Raw genomic sequence first — 17,824 nt, 5'->3', positions numbered from 1 at the left:
AAGCCTTGAGCTGCTCCGTCAGGTAGCCAAGGTGAAGAAATGTTCTGGGCTACTATGGCGGAGTCGCCCGGGTGAAGCTTTGGCGGCCTGCCCGCTGCGCCTCGGCGATGCTGCCGGATGTCAAAATGGTGCCCGGGAAACGGTGGTGAGTGTGGGGGCATCCCCAATCCAACGGTGATGCTACCTGAAAATAACATGGTGTGCGTGGGTGTGGTGGTGATGCGGGCGAACCCACACCAGCGGGGGCCGCCTTAAGGACATTCCAGTCGCCTTGGCGTGTGGCAGTGATTTGCGGGAGGCCCCTCCAGCCTATGGGCCCCACTCTGAAGATCAGGAAAAGCCGAAGTTATGGCAGTGACTCAGGTGCACCCCTACCCCATCAGAGGCACACCCAAAGACAAGTTATATAGCCCGGATCACACGGTGAGCGTGGGTGGCCCCACATGTTGGACAGGGCCACCCAGAAGAGAGAACAGGTGGTTGAGGCCCGGAAGCAACGAGAAAGATACACATACCATGGCATAGATAGTGGATACTGATTAGAAGCTGACAGGACGATGCACAGATCGTAACCTGGACTGAGATCAGAAGAGGGCCATGGTTATCAAGTGTTAGAGCTTCTAGTGAATTTGAGGTTTGTGATATATCAGCTGTGACTTTTATCTATATATGAAGCAACACTATAGCCAGTTAAACAATGAGTGAGTACCCTGAGCACTAAATCACTCTTACAGGCTGACAATTTAGAAATATTTCGGGACTGGCAAATGTGACAGTTTAATTGAGTTGGACAGGATCAACCACTTTAATTAAGAGATGAAGCTGAGTTGGGAGCCCTTGACCAAACAGATGTTCAGTTCTTGTCATTTAGCAAGATGTATATATTTGTGAATGTTTAACTTTCATGAACTAAACAAATATACTGCTTTGTAGGCCTGACTTGGAAAGTATACAAATCACATAATAAATCAACATTTCAAAAATGTGATATAGGAATGCTATGCTTCAGGTTAAGGATTTTAGCCTCATTCTCTCCATCATGAAGGGAAGTGTACAAGTAAGAGAAAACAAATGAATGTGAGTACTATGATCTGGTATATGAACAAATATCTCTGCAAGAAGTGCTTAACACACTGAGCTAGCTTCTGAACCATAGTGGAACTCGAATGTATCAATATGCATTTGACTTTGGTTTTGCAAGTGATCAAGATACAGTTCACAAACGTGAAAATGCTACAGGGGTTGTACTATAGTAAACATACCCACTGTATGAACTACAATGAATAGAGGAAGCAGTAAATGATCAATTGAACTGAATGGATTGTGCTTGTCAATCACAGGTAGGCAGCAGGGTTTTAGCCTCAGCAGCGTACTACAAAATACCCTGGCCTGTTATTTATGATTTTCAAACAGGCATACTTTTTTGCATAAGGCCACCATGTGGCTCCTTTCCTCCCAAGGTGGGAGTTGGGGTACGTGCCCCTTCTGCTCCCCCTCCATAAAGACATCTCCGGTTTTCTCTTGGGGTCCCTGGACACCACTATCAGGCTTACATCTAGGCAGCATGCTGAGAATAAGAAGACAGGTAGTTTGCACCAATCAATCACATTGCAACCCACTGTACATGCTAACCAGGGGAAATAAAACTGAAAATATAATGAAAAAAGAAGGAGGAGTAAGGCAGAAGAAGTGGGGGAAACAATAAATAATGAGATTGGGGAGTGAGGAGTTCTAGCTGATAAATAAAGAGGTTGAATAAGGAAATAGCACAGGAGTCAAACTTTGGCTCTCCAGGTGTTTTGGGCTACAACTTCCATGATCCCTCAACATTGATTATGCTGAAGGCCGCAGTGGAGTAAAGGGCGCGGCTGTTGTTGGCTGTGCGGCTGCTGCTGTGATCTTTCCTTACCTGCAACCGCGACTTGCTCCGATTCGCGTCAGTCTAACGGCTGGAGCCGTTAGTAGTTGAAGCGAGCACCTTCTCTTCCTGGCCTGTCACGTGACTGGAGTCACGTGACCCTTTTTTGACCACACCTCCAGGAAGACCCATAAAAGCTGCACCCAGCGGCCCTTGCGGCGTGAAGCCCGCAGTGGAGTAAAGGGCACGGCTGTTGTTGGCTGTGCGGCTGCTGCTGTGATCTTTCCTTACCTGCAACCGCGACTTGCTCCGATTCGCGTCAGTCTAACGGCTGGAGCCGTTAGTAGTTGAAGCGAGCACCTTCTCTTCCTGGCCTGTCACGTGACTGGAGTCACGTGACCCTTTTTTGACCACACCTCCAGGAAGACCCATAAAAGCTGCACCCAGCGGCCCTTGCGGCGTGAAGCCCGCAGTGGAGTAAAGGGCACGGCTGTTGTTGGCTGTTTGCGGCTGTGTGCGGTAAGTGCACGCTCCATATATTATCTCTTATCCCACTGTTATACTCCTCATTGAGTGATATACCCCCTAAAATGGAGCCCATCAAACCTCGAACTCGCCTCCAAGGCAAACTGGATGAAACGCTATCCATGGTTAATAATGGTCCTACCAAAACTGATACAAAAGGGCAACGAACCCCGATTTTATCTTCCACTCCGCATGTATACTTGGCGTCTGAATTACAGCAAGCAGATCAGCAGGCCCAGCATTTAACAGCACCTCAACAATCCCCTGGAAATATAATGCCAGCAATACAGTTAATCCAGAATATCGAGCCGGATTCTCTCTTGCCGCCACCTCCGCGTTTTCAACCTGCGGAAGTGCAAAGTAATACTATTGTTGACGACCCCAGTCATTCACAAACCCTTAGGGATCGAGCGAAACTTGCAAAACAACAATGGCAATCTTCTTATTTATTAAACAAAACGACTGTCAATGACAAACCACAACCTCTCTCAGTTCGTACTGCACGATTATCGCTTGATATAACTGAAATCAATGCAATCATGGATTCCCAACAAAAAAGAGAAGACATTTTCGGAGATAATCAGAATCCAACAATAGCTCCAAAAATAAACACTTCGACCCCAATTGTCCCTAAGGGTCTCTATGCACATATAAAAACTTCTCCAAAGACCATTCAAGATAATATAGAGCATGATCCGTTCTTACCCCCTAAGATGTCTGAAGGAACAGACGACTTTCAAGACCAACCAAACAGACTACCTACGACGATGTTGGAACTACAAAACTCGTTAGTCGCTGTACTTTCTATAGCTATGATCCCCTTTTTAAAATTACAAGAAGCAATGGTAGATTCTACCAAAGATCAAGCCACCTTATTGGCAATGATTATGACCAAGCAAACGTATTTAGAAAGTTTTATTGGAACTATCCAAGAACGTCTAAATCATGAAGCAGAAACATCGCGTATATGGCAAAGTCGACTGGCCGAAATCGCAAGACAAGATCGTGCCGATAAACAAAATCTAATGGAGACTGTTTCCACCATCACAAAAAGAATGTTAGATGAAAAAATAAAGAAACAATCGCTAGTGCTGCCCCTTTCTGCAGGTCTAGCAAAACAATCTCAAACTATTGATAACACTGTACAAACTGACGGTCCAAAAACAGAACAACGGCCCGATCTTGAAGTACATCCAATCAACAGCGGTACAATAAATCCAAATCATATGATGCCTACTCCTAACTCTGAACCGCCGGCATGTATCCCTTTTGACATCTTTGATTTGACTAAACGAGGCTCAGTGGGAATATCACCTCTTCCAAAAACAAACAAAAAGAAACTCACAAAAAAACTCCAAACGGGCTCACGGGCCTTTTTAAGGAAAATGCAAATTGTACAAAAATCCGTGCAAGAAAACACAATCAAGACCGGAAGGGAAAAACAAAAAAAGGGTAACTCTAGCAGCCTGCCAGATGTTGCTGCCTCTACGTCAAGTGATACTGGACCAACCTCATCCAATAAAGATATGGATAAAATGCAATCGGAACCACTAGATGCACTACTGACAGTTATAAATCAAGATGCCTCTAATAAAATCACTGCATCAGTAATCGATGGCGAGAATAACTCTGATGATGTTACAACTCCTGAAGTTATGACACATAAGACGTTCAGCTCTATAGATCCACAAGACGAGATCTTTCTTGTGCTAGACGAATGTAAAGAATCTTCTTTTGATTCTGCGGACTTGAGTTACACCTCTCAGCACTCCTCTATCATCTCTTTAGAATACTCAGAAGTGTCTGAAGATGACGCAGGGTCACAGTCAGAAGTGAACCAAAAACCAAGTAACAACATGTCTCTCTCAGCTCAACCGGACCCTCCACTGATTAGACCGACCTTTCTTAACTGGAAAACAAGGTCTCTTGCATTCAGAATTTCTCTAGCTTCCTGTGCAGCAAGTAATGAAGAGGCTGTAATATTGAATAGAGCAAATGTATTACGCCTCCTAAATGCTATTCCACAAACAGCGGATATCAAATCGCGAGATATAGAAGTAATTCTATTTCCTAATAAAAACAAAATGGACTCTGTACAGATAGACTTCTATTCCGAAAAACTTATGAATCGTGTATTGTCTACTAAACAACAATTGGAAATTCTGGGATTCGAAGCTAAAGAAATTACTGTATCAAGCCTTATGGCTTTGAACAAATACACCCACAAACTTGCGATAATGGACTCCTATCGTCATAATAAAACAAATGTGTACAACAAAACCTTAAAATATACTGAGGAAAATGCATTTCTTGATCGAAATGAATTTACAAAGAAACGCGGGCGATGGAGAGATCTAGAACGGTCCCTCGACACAAACGTACTATACAACGATCATCGGTTCGCGACCAAGAAAACATACTTATAACAATCAATAAGAAATCCAACACAACCGAGCGTGATTTCACTATGCTCGTGGAACACTCGAGGCCATAAACATCTTTTTAATGAAGGATCATCTGTGCTTTATGAAACTGAGATAATATGTTTACAAGAAACCTGGCTGAAAGAGGAGGTAGTTTGCGAAGGGTTTATTACATTATCTAACCCTGCAATCTCCTCTCAACTTGGACGACCAGCCTCAGGTATGATGATCCTAGTGAAAATCAATCCATCTTGGAAAATTATAACGAGAAAGAACATCCATCCCTGGGCTCAGCTTGTGACCATTCTTATTTCAACTTTATTTACAGACCAAGATCAATGTAAGGATAATATCTACATCACTATTTTCAATATATACTGGAATCCGTCAGCAATGAACGACCATAAATTCCTGGAATCCATACTGGACGAAATCGATAATTTAGTCTCACTCAACCATGGAACGGTCTTTTTAATTGTAGGGGATTTCAACTTCCATTTATTTGACAAACAAGGCCAAAAACTAGACAGAAATGCATTATCAGAGAGAGCTAAAAAATGGGTAAAAGAATTATCGATTCGTAACATCACATTAATCGACCCTGCAGTGGACAATAAAGGAATCCCGATTCCAACATGGTCCTGTAACAACACAAATTCTATTATTGACTACATTTTTTCTTCAGAAGGCCTGAGAACTCTAATAACTTCTACTGAAAACATTCCTCAAACTTCCAGCGATCACCACCAAATAAGAATCACATGGGACTCAGCAACTTTAAAATATCCACGAATAATTTTGCCACCTCTCGAGATTAATAATGCTCTCAATAGAATTCGCATTAAAAACCATCAAATACCTGACTTATTGTCAACTTTTAAAGATTCTACACTGCATGATCATGCAAAACTTAACTATAGTTGGATTCTCGAGAAATACCATCATCCATCACATAAAAAACACCATCCTATTGTCTGTCATAAGCATCAATTCAATCTTGAAATTGCCCAGAAGAAAAAGAAGCTTCAAAAACAAATCAGACAATTAAAAAAATTGAAAGAACCTGACTTTGAGATCAAAATAAAAAAAGAAAAACAAAAATACTCTAATTCAATTAAAACAATTAAAGCTCTAACTAAACAGAATGACGCTGAAGCAATTTTAGCAGCTCTAAAAGATCAAAACTCAAGGAACTTTTGGACTCTGCTCAATCCTGCTTCCAAAGTAACCGCTATGATCCAAGAAGTCGAAGCTCAAGAATGGACAAAGCATTTTACAACCTTGTACAACACCTATCCAAATGTGTCTCTAACTAATAAAATGCAAAATAAAGAACCTTGGAATCTCAACTGGGATGTGGAGGACATAAGAATCACCATCATGGAGTTGAACCCTTCCAGAGCACCGGGACCTGACGGTCTATCTAACGCTACCCTTAAAGCAAACCCGCAAGAATGGGCAGCCTTCTTTTTTCATCTCCTCCAACTGATAGAAAAAACGAAACAAATTCCGCAAAGTTGGACTTCTGCTGTTTTGATTCCCATCTACAAAAATGGAGACCGCAAATCCCCTGCAAATTATAGACCCATAGCCCTGTTGGATCCCTTGGGCAAATTATTCGCAGGATATCTTGTTACAAAACTCACTAATTGGGCAATAGAAAACGCCAAACGAGACCAAAGACAAACTGGCTTTATCAAGAAAGTTGGAACAAATGTGAACTTACTACTCCTGAACCTGATTAAACATGAGGCAATACAAAAAAAACATCAAATTTATGTAATCTTCATAGATTTAAAAATGGCCTTTGATTCAGTGAACAGGTCAAAGCTATGGTCCAAACTGACAGCCTGGGGTTGCCCAGACTCAATCTTGCACCCCATCAAGCAACTCTATTCAAATACCTCTGTTAGAGTTCGCCTAACGAACGACGGTACAGTTACTTCTCCAATTCAAACCTCTAATGGCCTGAAACAAGGATGCCCTTTGGCTGCGTGCTTGTATAATTTGTATACATTTGACTTTAGCAAACAAATTCAAAACTCAGTAGCGAATCCTCCTAAAATCAACAACGAAACTGTTCAGACTTTAATTTATGCTGATGACATCATCATTCTGGACAAGACTATAGCGGGCTTACAAAAATCTCTAGATAAAACCCAAGAATTCATGCAGGAGAACGATCTAGTGATTAATTGTAACAAAACAAGGACGATGAGACTCGCCCCACAGAAAACCCATAAACCCAGCCTAAAAATACTCTTAGATGGAAATGAGATCGCCATGACAACGTCGATGAAATACTTGGGTGCGATGATCAACTCCTCTGCAAATGAACAGGAATGGAAAAATTATCTAGAGGACAAAGCCAGATCTCTGGCCAGACAAGGCAGCTTCTTCCATAGGAAGTATGGCACATATTCTTTTAGACCAATAATAGCCTTGTACAAACAAAAAGTAATTCCTGTTCTATCGTATGCTTCTGAATCCCTCATCAACTACGAATCCATTAATTGGACTAGATATGAAGCGCTGTTTTGGAGAAAAACCCTATCCCTTCCAAAGTCTTTTCCTATGGCAAGAATACGATTCGAACTAGCTCTCCAATCCATTAAATCCATCGTTCTATGGAAGCAAATGGACCTTCTTAGAAAAATAATCACAAAAGATAAGATCCCGTCATTAGAAATATTGAGAGAAAAAAAAAACGCTTTTCATATCACAGCACTAATAAAATGGAGTTCTAAAATCAAAACGGAAATGCAAGCTGGCGATATATCTGAAGAAATGTTAATCAATAGACCTCAATATGCCAAACGTAAAATTCAGACGAACGACTGGATCCAAACCATCGGTGATCAAGCCCAATACAAAAGACATCTAAAATGCCAAATAGAAACAAGAGCCTTACACGAATTACCTGCCTATCTAAACATCTTCCCGGATTGTCATATCCGTGACCTGTTCTTCCGATTTAGGCTGAATATCCTACCAACACAAGAGTATCAAGCTATGATTGATAAAACAAACAAAATAACATCATCCTGCCGTTTTTGTAAAATTGCAACCAACAAAGAAACTTTATTTCATTTGGTTATGATTTGCACGGCCTTGAAAGACCAAAGATCTCTACACAGAGACTATTTTGGTATATCAAAGAAAGAATTAACAACCAAAGAAAGATGGGACAATCTGCTAAGAGGTCAAGATCAAAAGTTAATTTTAACAATTATTAAATTCTGGATAGCTATTAACAAATGACATTTGAAACGAACGAAGGAAACAGAAACAAGGATTCTATGATGCTCCTACTTCATAATGTCACTTTGTCTAGTTTCTTTTGTCGTATTTTTATATTTCTTTTTTTTTCCTTTTTTTTTTTTTTATTTATTTTTATTCTTTTTTATGAAGAAATGAAAATGAAAAGTTTGTAAAATCAAACAAAACATTATAATAAAAAAAAAAAAAAAAAAAATTATGCTGGATTGGGCTGACGGGAGTTGCAGTACAAAACATCTACTATGGCAAGAGTTTTTAAAACAGCTATTATAGCATTTATATATTTCATATTATTTAACATTGAAAAGAAATATCATACAGGCAAGTGAAGTATGTAAAGAGAACCTAATCATAAAGTCCAATATAACATTCCCATGTTCTCTGTAATTTGTAATTAAACAAGAACAAAGACTCAAAAACGGAGCTTTGCAAATATTAAGTAGATCGAAGCAATGGCTTCCTCAAAAGTCTCCTCCAGCCCGAGTTCAACATAGAAGCTTTCTTCTGTAAAAGATTATTATCTAGGCATTAAATATGATTGAAATTTGTGATAGATGAAAAAAGCAAGTCAAATCCCTTGAAAACATAGCAAAAATAACGGAATAGTAATATTCAATATACTATGACATATGACTCCAAGGTTTTAAATCTACTAAAACATTATATGAGGTGGAAAACCCAGTGTTACTCATATACAGGGATGAGTGCTAATCCTCAATTATCCTGGAAGAGATAGTAATAAGGCTGAGACTTGCCTATAGGGCAACAGAGCAATGCCCCAATTATAGGCTCAGCTTGCTACTGTGGGATTGTTTTATTGGTCAAAATGGGCCACTTTTATTTTGGCTCAACTGGGCCAGTTTGATGAGTTGCTCCACTTTGGAGCTAGTAGATTTGACCATTGTTACTGAACAAATATTCTTTAAACTGCACAAGTTGAAACACATTTTGACAAAATAACTCACTCTTGGGGACTGCACAAGTAGTCTTTCAGAAAAGGAATTAATTGTTATTTCGACTCGGGGGCACGTTTTCATCCATGCTGGAGCCAATTTCATGCCCCAGTCCGTAACTGAAAGTAACAATGAAGTGTAAGCTATGCAGGTCCTTTATGTGTATTCATAGGTCTACCTCCATTGTGGCGTTTAGATTAGATTAGGGGCAGGACTTGTCATAATGTGCCAATGATTGTTCCTTGTATATCAAGGGTCGTTAAAAGAACTTAATCCAGTAAGAGCTTAGCCAAACCCCTACATTCCCAGAGTTTGTCTTTACTTATCTTGGCAGGTGATACAGTTAACTTGACAATGATGCATGTATCACATATGAAAAGATCCTTAAATAAATAACGGTGATAGAAAGTTTATGATCAGATTGTACCATGAGTCTTAGCTGTAAATATACAAATGATATTTGCTGGATAGCCGTGCCAAAGACAATGCAAAGGTATCTAGAAGATTTACCGGGCTGGGAGACAAGACCTTTCCACTTAACTTTCAAGCTTTGCCAGGTAAACATGTAGGCTATTGTAGGAGCCTGGCAAAAGATTGACTATGATGAAAGAACCTGTTCCCTGTGCATTTCCACAGCACAAGAGCTCATACATGTTCCTTCACTTTGCAGTAAGCTCATAGTTATCATGAAACAATATATCAGCCACTTTTTCTACATCATGAAGTTAGTTCTGAGCAGGATAAATTAGGTCCCTCTTATGCTTGGCACCTGACAATTGTCTGAATTTACATTCCAGAAGTGATTAAAATGTGATATAGTAGGCTTTGATGGTTTACAAATGAGGTTTTAAAATGGTTTTAAAATGAGGGTGGACATTATTGAATGCGATTGTTGCATGGTTTTGGCATACACCTGTTAACAACTAAATAATTATTAGATTGAAATTAGAAGCAGCTTCAAATCTTGAATCCATTTCGCACCTGGATTTTCAAACTTCAGGACTTTATTCTTAGCAGGGTTCCGCTCACATCACTACACAGCCAATGCACAAGGGAAATACACAACCCAGGCAAACCATCAAAGAAAAGAAAAATAACTATTCCAGGTGACCTTCCCAAGCCCATAACTACAGTGTATTAACCCTATCTAGAACCTTGTTCCAGAATGATGGAGAATGTTGGACTGTCCCAAAGAAGATGACACAAATTGCCCCTCCCAGGAGCCACTCCACCAGCAAGTACCTGAACTAGCCAGACAAAGACCTTGCGTTGCCTGGGGTCCAATACAAATAAAGAAATAGTCTCTTCTGTACTAGCCATAACCTTAGGCCTTCATTACTATAAAAAGATGTTTAGCAGGCCTTATTCCACTACTATGCAGGTACACCAAAATCCAATCTGCTATTCCATCTTAACCTAACATCAGTACAGCATGTATGTCACCTCTTCCCCTCATCCGTGAGAATAAAGAACTCAGAAGCAGGGAATAGTTCTTGTTTCAATAACTTACATGGGTTCCGTTCATTAGGAATATTGGTTTGAAGTAGCCCTGAAGAGAGAATAGGGTGACACTTGACTAACGAACTGGAATGAGCAGTAAGTACAAGTGTTGAGTGATGAAGATGGACGAGGTGTGAGAGATCGAGGAGCAAGAAGCAGAACAGGTAAGTGTGGAGAGAAATTGAGGAGTCAGAAGGAATATGGAAAAGCAACAGGCAGGAGAAGGACCAGGGAGGAGTCAGAAAGGGGTGAGGTGAGAAGTAAGGAGAACTAATGATTATGGGCCATTGAGTTTGGAGGTAGCCATGCCGTTTTTACCGGCATGGCTACCCCCAAACTCGGGTCCGGAGCCCAAAAAAATGGTAATTACCGGGCCATTACGACCTTTACGGGCCCGGTAATTCCCATTCGCAGGACCCAGACCCGGTACAGCCCCATTCCCATTTGAGCCCCCATAGGGCTCAATGGGAATGGGGAGGATGCTAACAATGGTCCCGTTAATAACAGGACCGTTGTTAGCATCCTGTTCTGCTAGTGGGTGCCGCTCTTCAGGTCAGTCTGACCAGGTGTACAGTGTGGCCCCGCTTGCAGAACTTGTAATGTGGCGGTAGAGTGATAGCGGCGCCGGCAGCAATACCGGCACCGTTATCACTCTACCGCCAGGGTCAAAATGAGGCCCAATGTCTTCAAATATCTATATGTGTGATTATTGTGACGGAACAATGAGAGGGGGCTAAGCTTCAGTAGGAGTGAGGAAGGGGGACTGATGAGTGAGGAGCTAGAAAGAATCTTGAGGAGAATTGATGATGTAATTATAATGGATGTGGTACATGTCCCTAGGAGCATGTACTGTAACTGATGTTCCTAAAGATATCACACTGGTACCTCATGACTTCATTGTTGAGTTCAGTCTTTTCAAATTGTTCAATGCTTCTTCTGGCCAATACATGGTCAATCAATCGCTGTTTGGGGGTTGACACCTTACTGCTGGATTCATGGCCTGAAAATGCAAAATCCGATTGTGAATAATGGAAAAAAGAATTGGAAAGACAGTATTATCTACATATGCAGCAAGTAAATATACCATCAGAAATATACATTGGTGAACTCTATCAGAGGCAAGATACATGTCATTACAAATGGTGATGAGTCCAGTTAAATGTGCACTAGAGGCTTATGGCAGTTACAATCAATTGGTCTGACATCACAACAGGGGGATACAGCATTTTTCCTGACGTGTATTTTTTTCATCTTTTTGGGTTGCTTTGGGGCGAGGGAATCTTACGTACATTTTATGTAGTATATTGTTGCCGCATGGCTGCCCTCCACACAACCAGCACTGCTGGTGCAGGGAGTGGAAAAGGAACGTGCAGTGTCTCCATACAGCCTAGACAATGACACTGGGTAGTTTTCAACCACAGGGTGTATTCCAGCTCAGAGTTCTGAGTGGCCTCATATGTTATGTTATGTTATGTTATCGAAACTTGTTGAGCGCGCATACACCCGAGGGCATCATGGTACTAAAGGTGTAGGAAAGGTTTCAATAAAGATAGGCTATTTAAATAATATGGTTTTCAGGTTTTGCCAAAAGACCAGATGATCAACAGTCTTCGGCAAGGCAAGAGGGAGATTGTTCCAAGCTTTGGCGTCCACAAAAGAAAAAGCGCGCCCCCACCCCTGAACCGGCCAGCCTAAAATGAGGAACAGCTATCAGAAGGGCAGACTCGGAGCGGAGGGAGCGCGTGGGGGGATAGCGCACAAATCTGGCTTGTAGGTACTCAGCTCCAATGCCATAAAAAGCCCAGTGCACTATACACATGGACTTAAACATAATCCACTTGTGTGTAGGCATGTTATAAATGCCATATTATATCATATCAATCCGATCCGCCACAGGCAACCAATGCAATTGTCTCAATAAGGGGGACATGTGTGCCCCAAATGGGGGGGGCGAAAGATGGATCTAGCCACAGAAGTTTGTAGAAGTTGAAGCTGCCTAATCAGGTAGCGGGGGCAGCCCAAAGTAGAGCGAATTACAATAGTCTAACACACTCAGTACTAAGGCAGCGACAACTGGGGCTTGGCAAACTATAGGAACGAAAGGAAGAACCTTCCGTAGAATCTGAAGTTTAAAGTGGCCAGTCGTACAGACTGCGGCCACCTGCTCATCCATGGCCAACTTGCGCATCACTCTCATTGTCTAGCAGATGGCACTCAGAACCCCTTGGTGGAAGATATCTGTGTAGATAATTGCTGACGTCTATACGGCTATAAATTCTCTATTCAGAGCTCTGCTGCTCATTGGGGTCAGGTCCAGGCTTCATCGAGGACATCAAATAAACACATGCATTTGCTCTGTGTTTTGTTTACCATAGAAAGTTACTGGATTGCAGTGGACAATTTCATTCAATGCCTGCTATATCGGAAGCTTATATAAAGAATGAATGCATCGGATTACCTTATCAGCATCATAAAAGGCAAGGAGGAACAGCTATCCTCCAAACAGCCTTAGGTTTTTCGCAGGTTTCAGACTTTCAGTTCCCAGAAACCTGAGCTGTGACTCCCATGAATCACTGGGCAACGTCCCTTATCCCAGAACATATATTGCATGCACGCTTGGCTACCCTTTAAAAGAAGTCTGGTCTCTTGACACTTTTTAAAATCATAATATTTTCAGAAAACATCTTTAAATAATCCAATTTTCATGAATTTAAAACTGATTGTTAAGTGCATCTGGTGTTTGAAATCTGGCTCTTGGCATTGAGAAGCATTTTCCTCACATCCTGGCCTCTTCAACTTAACAACGCAATGAAGCAAAAGAAAACTCTATGAATAATTTGATGAAATCTGAAAGTATTTAAGGTACACCTTGACCTGGATGCCTCAGTGATTCCAAACAACGTTCATCAAGGCTTCATGTGCATTGCATATTCTCCATATGTACTGTGCGTGTCCAGTTACTTCCATAACATGCAAAGGGGAGCGGCAAATGCCTCAGCATTGCCCTTCACTGCCGGTAAATGGCGGTAAATGCTTCATATGCCCGGTATAGTCGCTGTCTATACAGTGCAACATCACATGTCCATTTTATGCCAACGTTTGCCAAGCACAACCTTGAATGCCCCAGTAAGGCCATGCAACGTCAATGAATGCTTCATATGTATGGAATAGTCACTAATATCCATCCTCACATGTCCAGTTGCTGTTTCATTTGCCAAGCACAGCCTAGAAATGCACTGGAAATACCATACAATGCCAGCTACTGCTTAATATATACGTTGACATTGACATCTATCTTGTATAAATACCCACCACCCCATATTCACTCAACTGCCCACCCTGCCCTAGAAATGTACATTTCAGAGCGCCGCTATTCCACACTCATCCTGTGCCTGCACACCACCAAACACCAATTTAGTGGACCGTGAGGAGTTGTCCCCAGAGAACGAAAAATCCACACTTTGTCTTCCAGGCTTTCCCTCTTCCTGCTCAATGGCAGAAACGTGCTGATGTAGTGAGGGTGGGAAGAAGTGTTCCCACACTTTGTTGCTTGCCTCGCAGTTCAGCAGACCTTGGGAAGCTGCTGAGGGTCTTCAGTGTCACCTTTACTGTCTGTTTGGCTGTTCCCCTGAGAAACCTTAACCAGAATTTGCAATGGCCGTGCCTGGGGTACAAAGGGAGTCCCGAACGGTAGCAGCTACAATGCCAGGGTTATCCTTAGTGATCATCAAATGCTGTCCCTGCAAGGGCTATTCGAATGGTTGTGGTTCACAATTAGCAGCAGAGGAAAAATCTCTCCAGTAGGTTTTGGAAACAGGTCCCTTCCTCTACCATCGAGACAGTTTTTGAGATCACTTTAAAACAAAAATGACCAAAGCTCTGTGCACACTTTAGGGCATCAACAATGCAAAATAATTCTTTGTCACGGTTCTGTTTTAACATATATGTATTTAATTTTTTAACTAAGCAAATAATCAATAGCTTTCCATGTGAATACTTAGCTTATGAGGATTTAACATAAATTGTGCATCAACAAACATTTCAAGATGAAACATTTCCTCATGCCTTATAACACTTAGATCAAATATTGAACACAACCTAAACCTTTCTCCTAAAGGTTGCTGTAGCTCACATTCAATGTCCAAATGTTACTTTCTATTGAGTTTGTTTCCTATTTCTTTCAAAATAGCACAAGTCCAACTACTTCAGAGTTCATTCTGTAACTTCTGGTCGTATGCCTTTCTATTGCACGACGCGTTTCGGGCAATTATTGCCCTTCATCAGGTGCAGAAATGGATTTTTCATTAAAGACTCCGTTCCGAAAATTAAATTAACAGATATTCTAATCAATATGTTTGCTTATCTCTTTTGGAACATTCTTGACAGTTTTGTTTAACTCGAAAATAGGGAATTTGTTCTTTTTGTCTGACCTGGAGTTCTTTTAACTCTGAAGATCTTCTCTTGTTTGTAAAAACTTGTTCCTGTCCAATTGACTTGTCAGGCGTGATCCGAATCACAACTATTGAATTACTTTCAACGGTGCCAGAGATTTTTCTTTGCTCAATCTGTAAGTAAAAGCCAGTGGTGAGTCTTTTTGGATGTTCTAATGATTCCTCCACATTGTGGGTTTTGTACCAGGAACAGTCGCTACAATGATAGCGTTGTGTCCCAGTATCAAACCCTTGTCTACTGACATTCTCTCAATTTTTGAAATTGTGCACACACTTTTAATTTAGGGGCTCACCTCTGTCGGCGAGCTGAGCGTCTCTGTCTTGTTAATTGTTACATTTCTCCGTTTGCGGATGTTGTAAAGTTTGAGGGATACCTCTGGTTTTTGTTTTGGTACTGCGCTCCCTGTAATAAAAATAGTGCTCTATAAATGTCATGTGCTATGTTCAGCCGTTGTTCACTACTTTTCAGATTACCTCCGTGACTGTATGCACACTCACCGTACCTTGTTATTTCTTTCTGTGCTCGCGCATCACTCTTTAGCTCCTCCTTCTCCTCTTCTGTTAGTTTCGTGGGTCTCAGCTTGAATGGTTCACTGAGCCCATTTCAGTTACATGATTTGTCATCTGGTGAGTTTACTCACAGGCGCTTATTGGCCAGGGCATAACAAAGACCTTGGCTTTGCCAAAAAACCCTTGTGCCAATTCCCTACCCTGGACCCCAACTTAACACCTAGGCGTAGGCCTTAGCAATTACTCCTCAAGAAGTGCCCAAAACAATAAGATGGTTTCCTACCTACCTCATATAGTGCAGTCTGTGAGTGGGTAGATGCCGATGTCCACAGCTCCGCCATGACCTGGTGAAGCTGTCTCTTCCCCACTTCAGTTCTATTGTACTAACACACTCTGCGTATTCCCACCAATTATAGACTCATTTTAAATGAGCCATCAATTCCAGTGGCATGGAGGCTACCTCCACGACTGCATTCACTTCCACAGTCCTCCCTTCTCTGCCCCATTTTGAATATTTTCCATCCAAGGTGTTAAAAGGTTCAGGAATCGGGGCAGTTCCTGGCTACTCATGCCTTTTACACCCCCCCCCCCATCGGAAATCATTCTTTGATCAACTCCCGGCATGTGATCAGTAACTGCCATGTACAAACATGGTGACTGATCACAATGAATCCCGGGGGATCCTGCTTGTTTTTTTGCACACTAAAAAAGCCCTTCATTAGTTAATTATCATCAAAATCACAGAAGGATGGAGAGGCTGTGAGTTTCCCGTCATGGAAAGGGAAAGGTTATTGTATTTCCCGCTCTGTGGCCTGCTCCGTATGGTAAAACCTGGCCAAAGTGGCACGGATCAGTGCAAATACACAAAGAGCTTGTCCTCTCTTGTTTTTTTTACCAGCTTTATCAAAATGAGATCACTAGAGTTTTGCTCTGTCCACAAAATGAGGCAACTAGTGTTTTCCTCTGCCCACATTTATGGCACAGAATGGCAGAACTCAGTGGCACTGGAGCACCACAGCCAAAATGGCGCCTGCAGTCCTGAACCTTGTCGGAAAGAGATTGTTTTTACATCAGTTCCAGAATGTCTGTATATTTTTCTTCTTGCAGTCATTTTCTGCCTAGGAAGGCAATACTAGAAAATGAATATTCAATCGTGCACAATGGGTTACATGTGAGGAGACAGTTAAAACCAATTAAAAGTCGTTATTGGTTTATGACCCTTATGTGTGCTTGAAAAAGGCCTGTTCATCTTTTAGCAGTACCTTTCAGAAGTTGTCCCTGTGATGCTGGAAATGCATCAGAGGGACAGGGCCTCTGTATCTTTGTCCTGTACTGCCTTTTATCGTGTGTTCTGTCGTGTTTTCCGTGCAGGAGTTCATGTGGGAGTCCTGGCGGTGCAGCTCTCTCTTTTGGTTTGGTGAACAGACCCATGGGATACCCTTATGTCACCCGTGGGTGGGCATACAACCCTGTGCCACTAGTGTATGTTTCTGGGCACCTGTGTGTGGCCGACAGAGCAGGGTATGGGCTGGTGGCAGCTTCAGGCTGAATTTGATAGGTGCACTGAGTATCCTCCATTTTGGGATAACCAGGCCCTGCCATTGGAATCAGTTGATTCCTGATAGGAATCAAGATGGCCCCTGTGGCCTCTTGCTTTCTATTGCCTGTTACCTTGTTTTCCCAAAGTCCTGGGAAGCCCTGACTCTGTCCCTTCCGCCTGACTGGCTGTTGGGTGGAAGTTCCATATATGGTGTTGTTGTGAAGTCCAGGCCAGACTGGCTGGAGCCTTCCCAGTGACTGTATGTTGTGGGTACACCCTGTGGGTGGGACCTGGGTGAATGGAGTGTGTGACGAATACGCATTCTGTGTTGTGGATGTCTGGTATCTGGGGTTTGACACAATGACTGAGACAGCCCTGCCCGAAACTGATATGAATGCAGTGTGGAGTGTTGAATGGCTGGGTACTTGTCCCAATACACAAATTGTTGCGAGTGTCTGGAGAGAAGTGAATGGCCTGAATGCACTATGCACCACATTGGGTGCCTGCCTGCATACATGCTCTTCTGACTGATTGGTTGCCTCAGTGTGACCCAGCAGAATGAATGGAAGATCAATTAGTATATCTGGGGGCCTCTCACTGCTAGAATTCGTGTTCAGAAGCTGAAGAGAAACTGGAGTTGTAACTGAAGCTTAACTTTGAAGCCCTGCTGGAAGAGAAGTCTTGCTGTTGTTCTACTTCATCAATCTGAAAGCTGCTGTGTCTCCAAGGACTGACCCAGAGAGGACCTGGTAAGGCGCTCTATTCCCAAGCTATGAGGGACCATC

The 17,824-nt window shown here is 42.0% G+C and overlaps 1 protein-coding gene across 2 annotated transcripts in view; it reads right to left on the bottom strand.

The window, feature by feature from the left end:
• Positions 1-17,824, bottom strand: part of LOC138516493 (uveal autoantigen with coiled-coil domains and ankyrin repeats-like) — a 523,628-nt gene that overhangs the window by 379,241 nt on the left and 126,563 nt on the right. For both annotated transcript variants that reach the window (XM_069631668.1, XM_069631667.1), the window contains exon 3: positions 11,424-11,538. In XM_069631668.1, coding sequence (XP_069487769.1) covers positions 11,424-11,538 — 115 coding nt within the window. The remainder of the gene's footprint in view (positions 1-11,423; positions 11,539-17,824) is intronic.

The sequence above is a fragment of the Ambystoma mexicanum genome, chromosome 6q (assembly GCF_040938575.1).
Source record: "Ambystoma mexicanum isolate Mex_15411 chromosome 6q, UKY_AmexF1_1, whole genome shotgun sequence".
Lineage (NCBI taxonomy): Eukaryota > Metazoa > Chordata > Amphibia > Caudata > Ambystomatidae > Ambystoma > Ambystoma mexicanum.
Note: the sequence above shows the minus strand (reverse complement) of the source record. Positions and strands in the feature narration are given on the sequence as shown.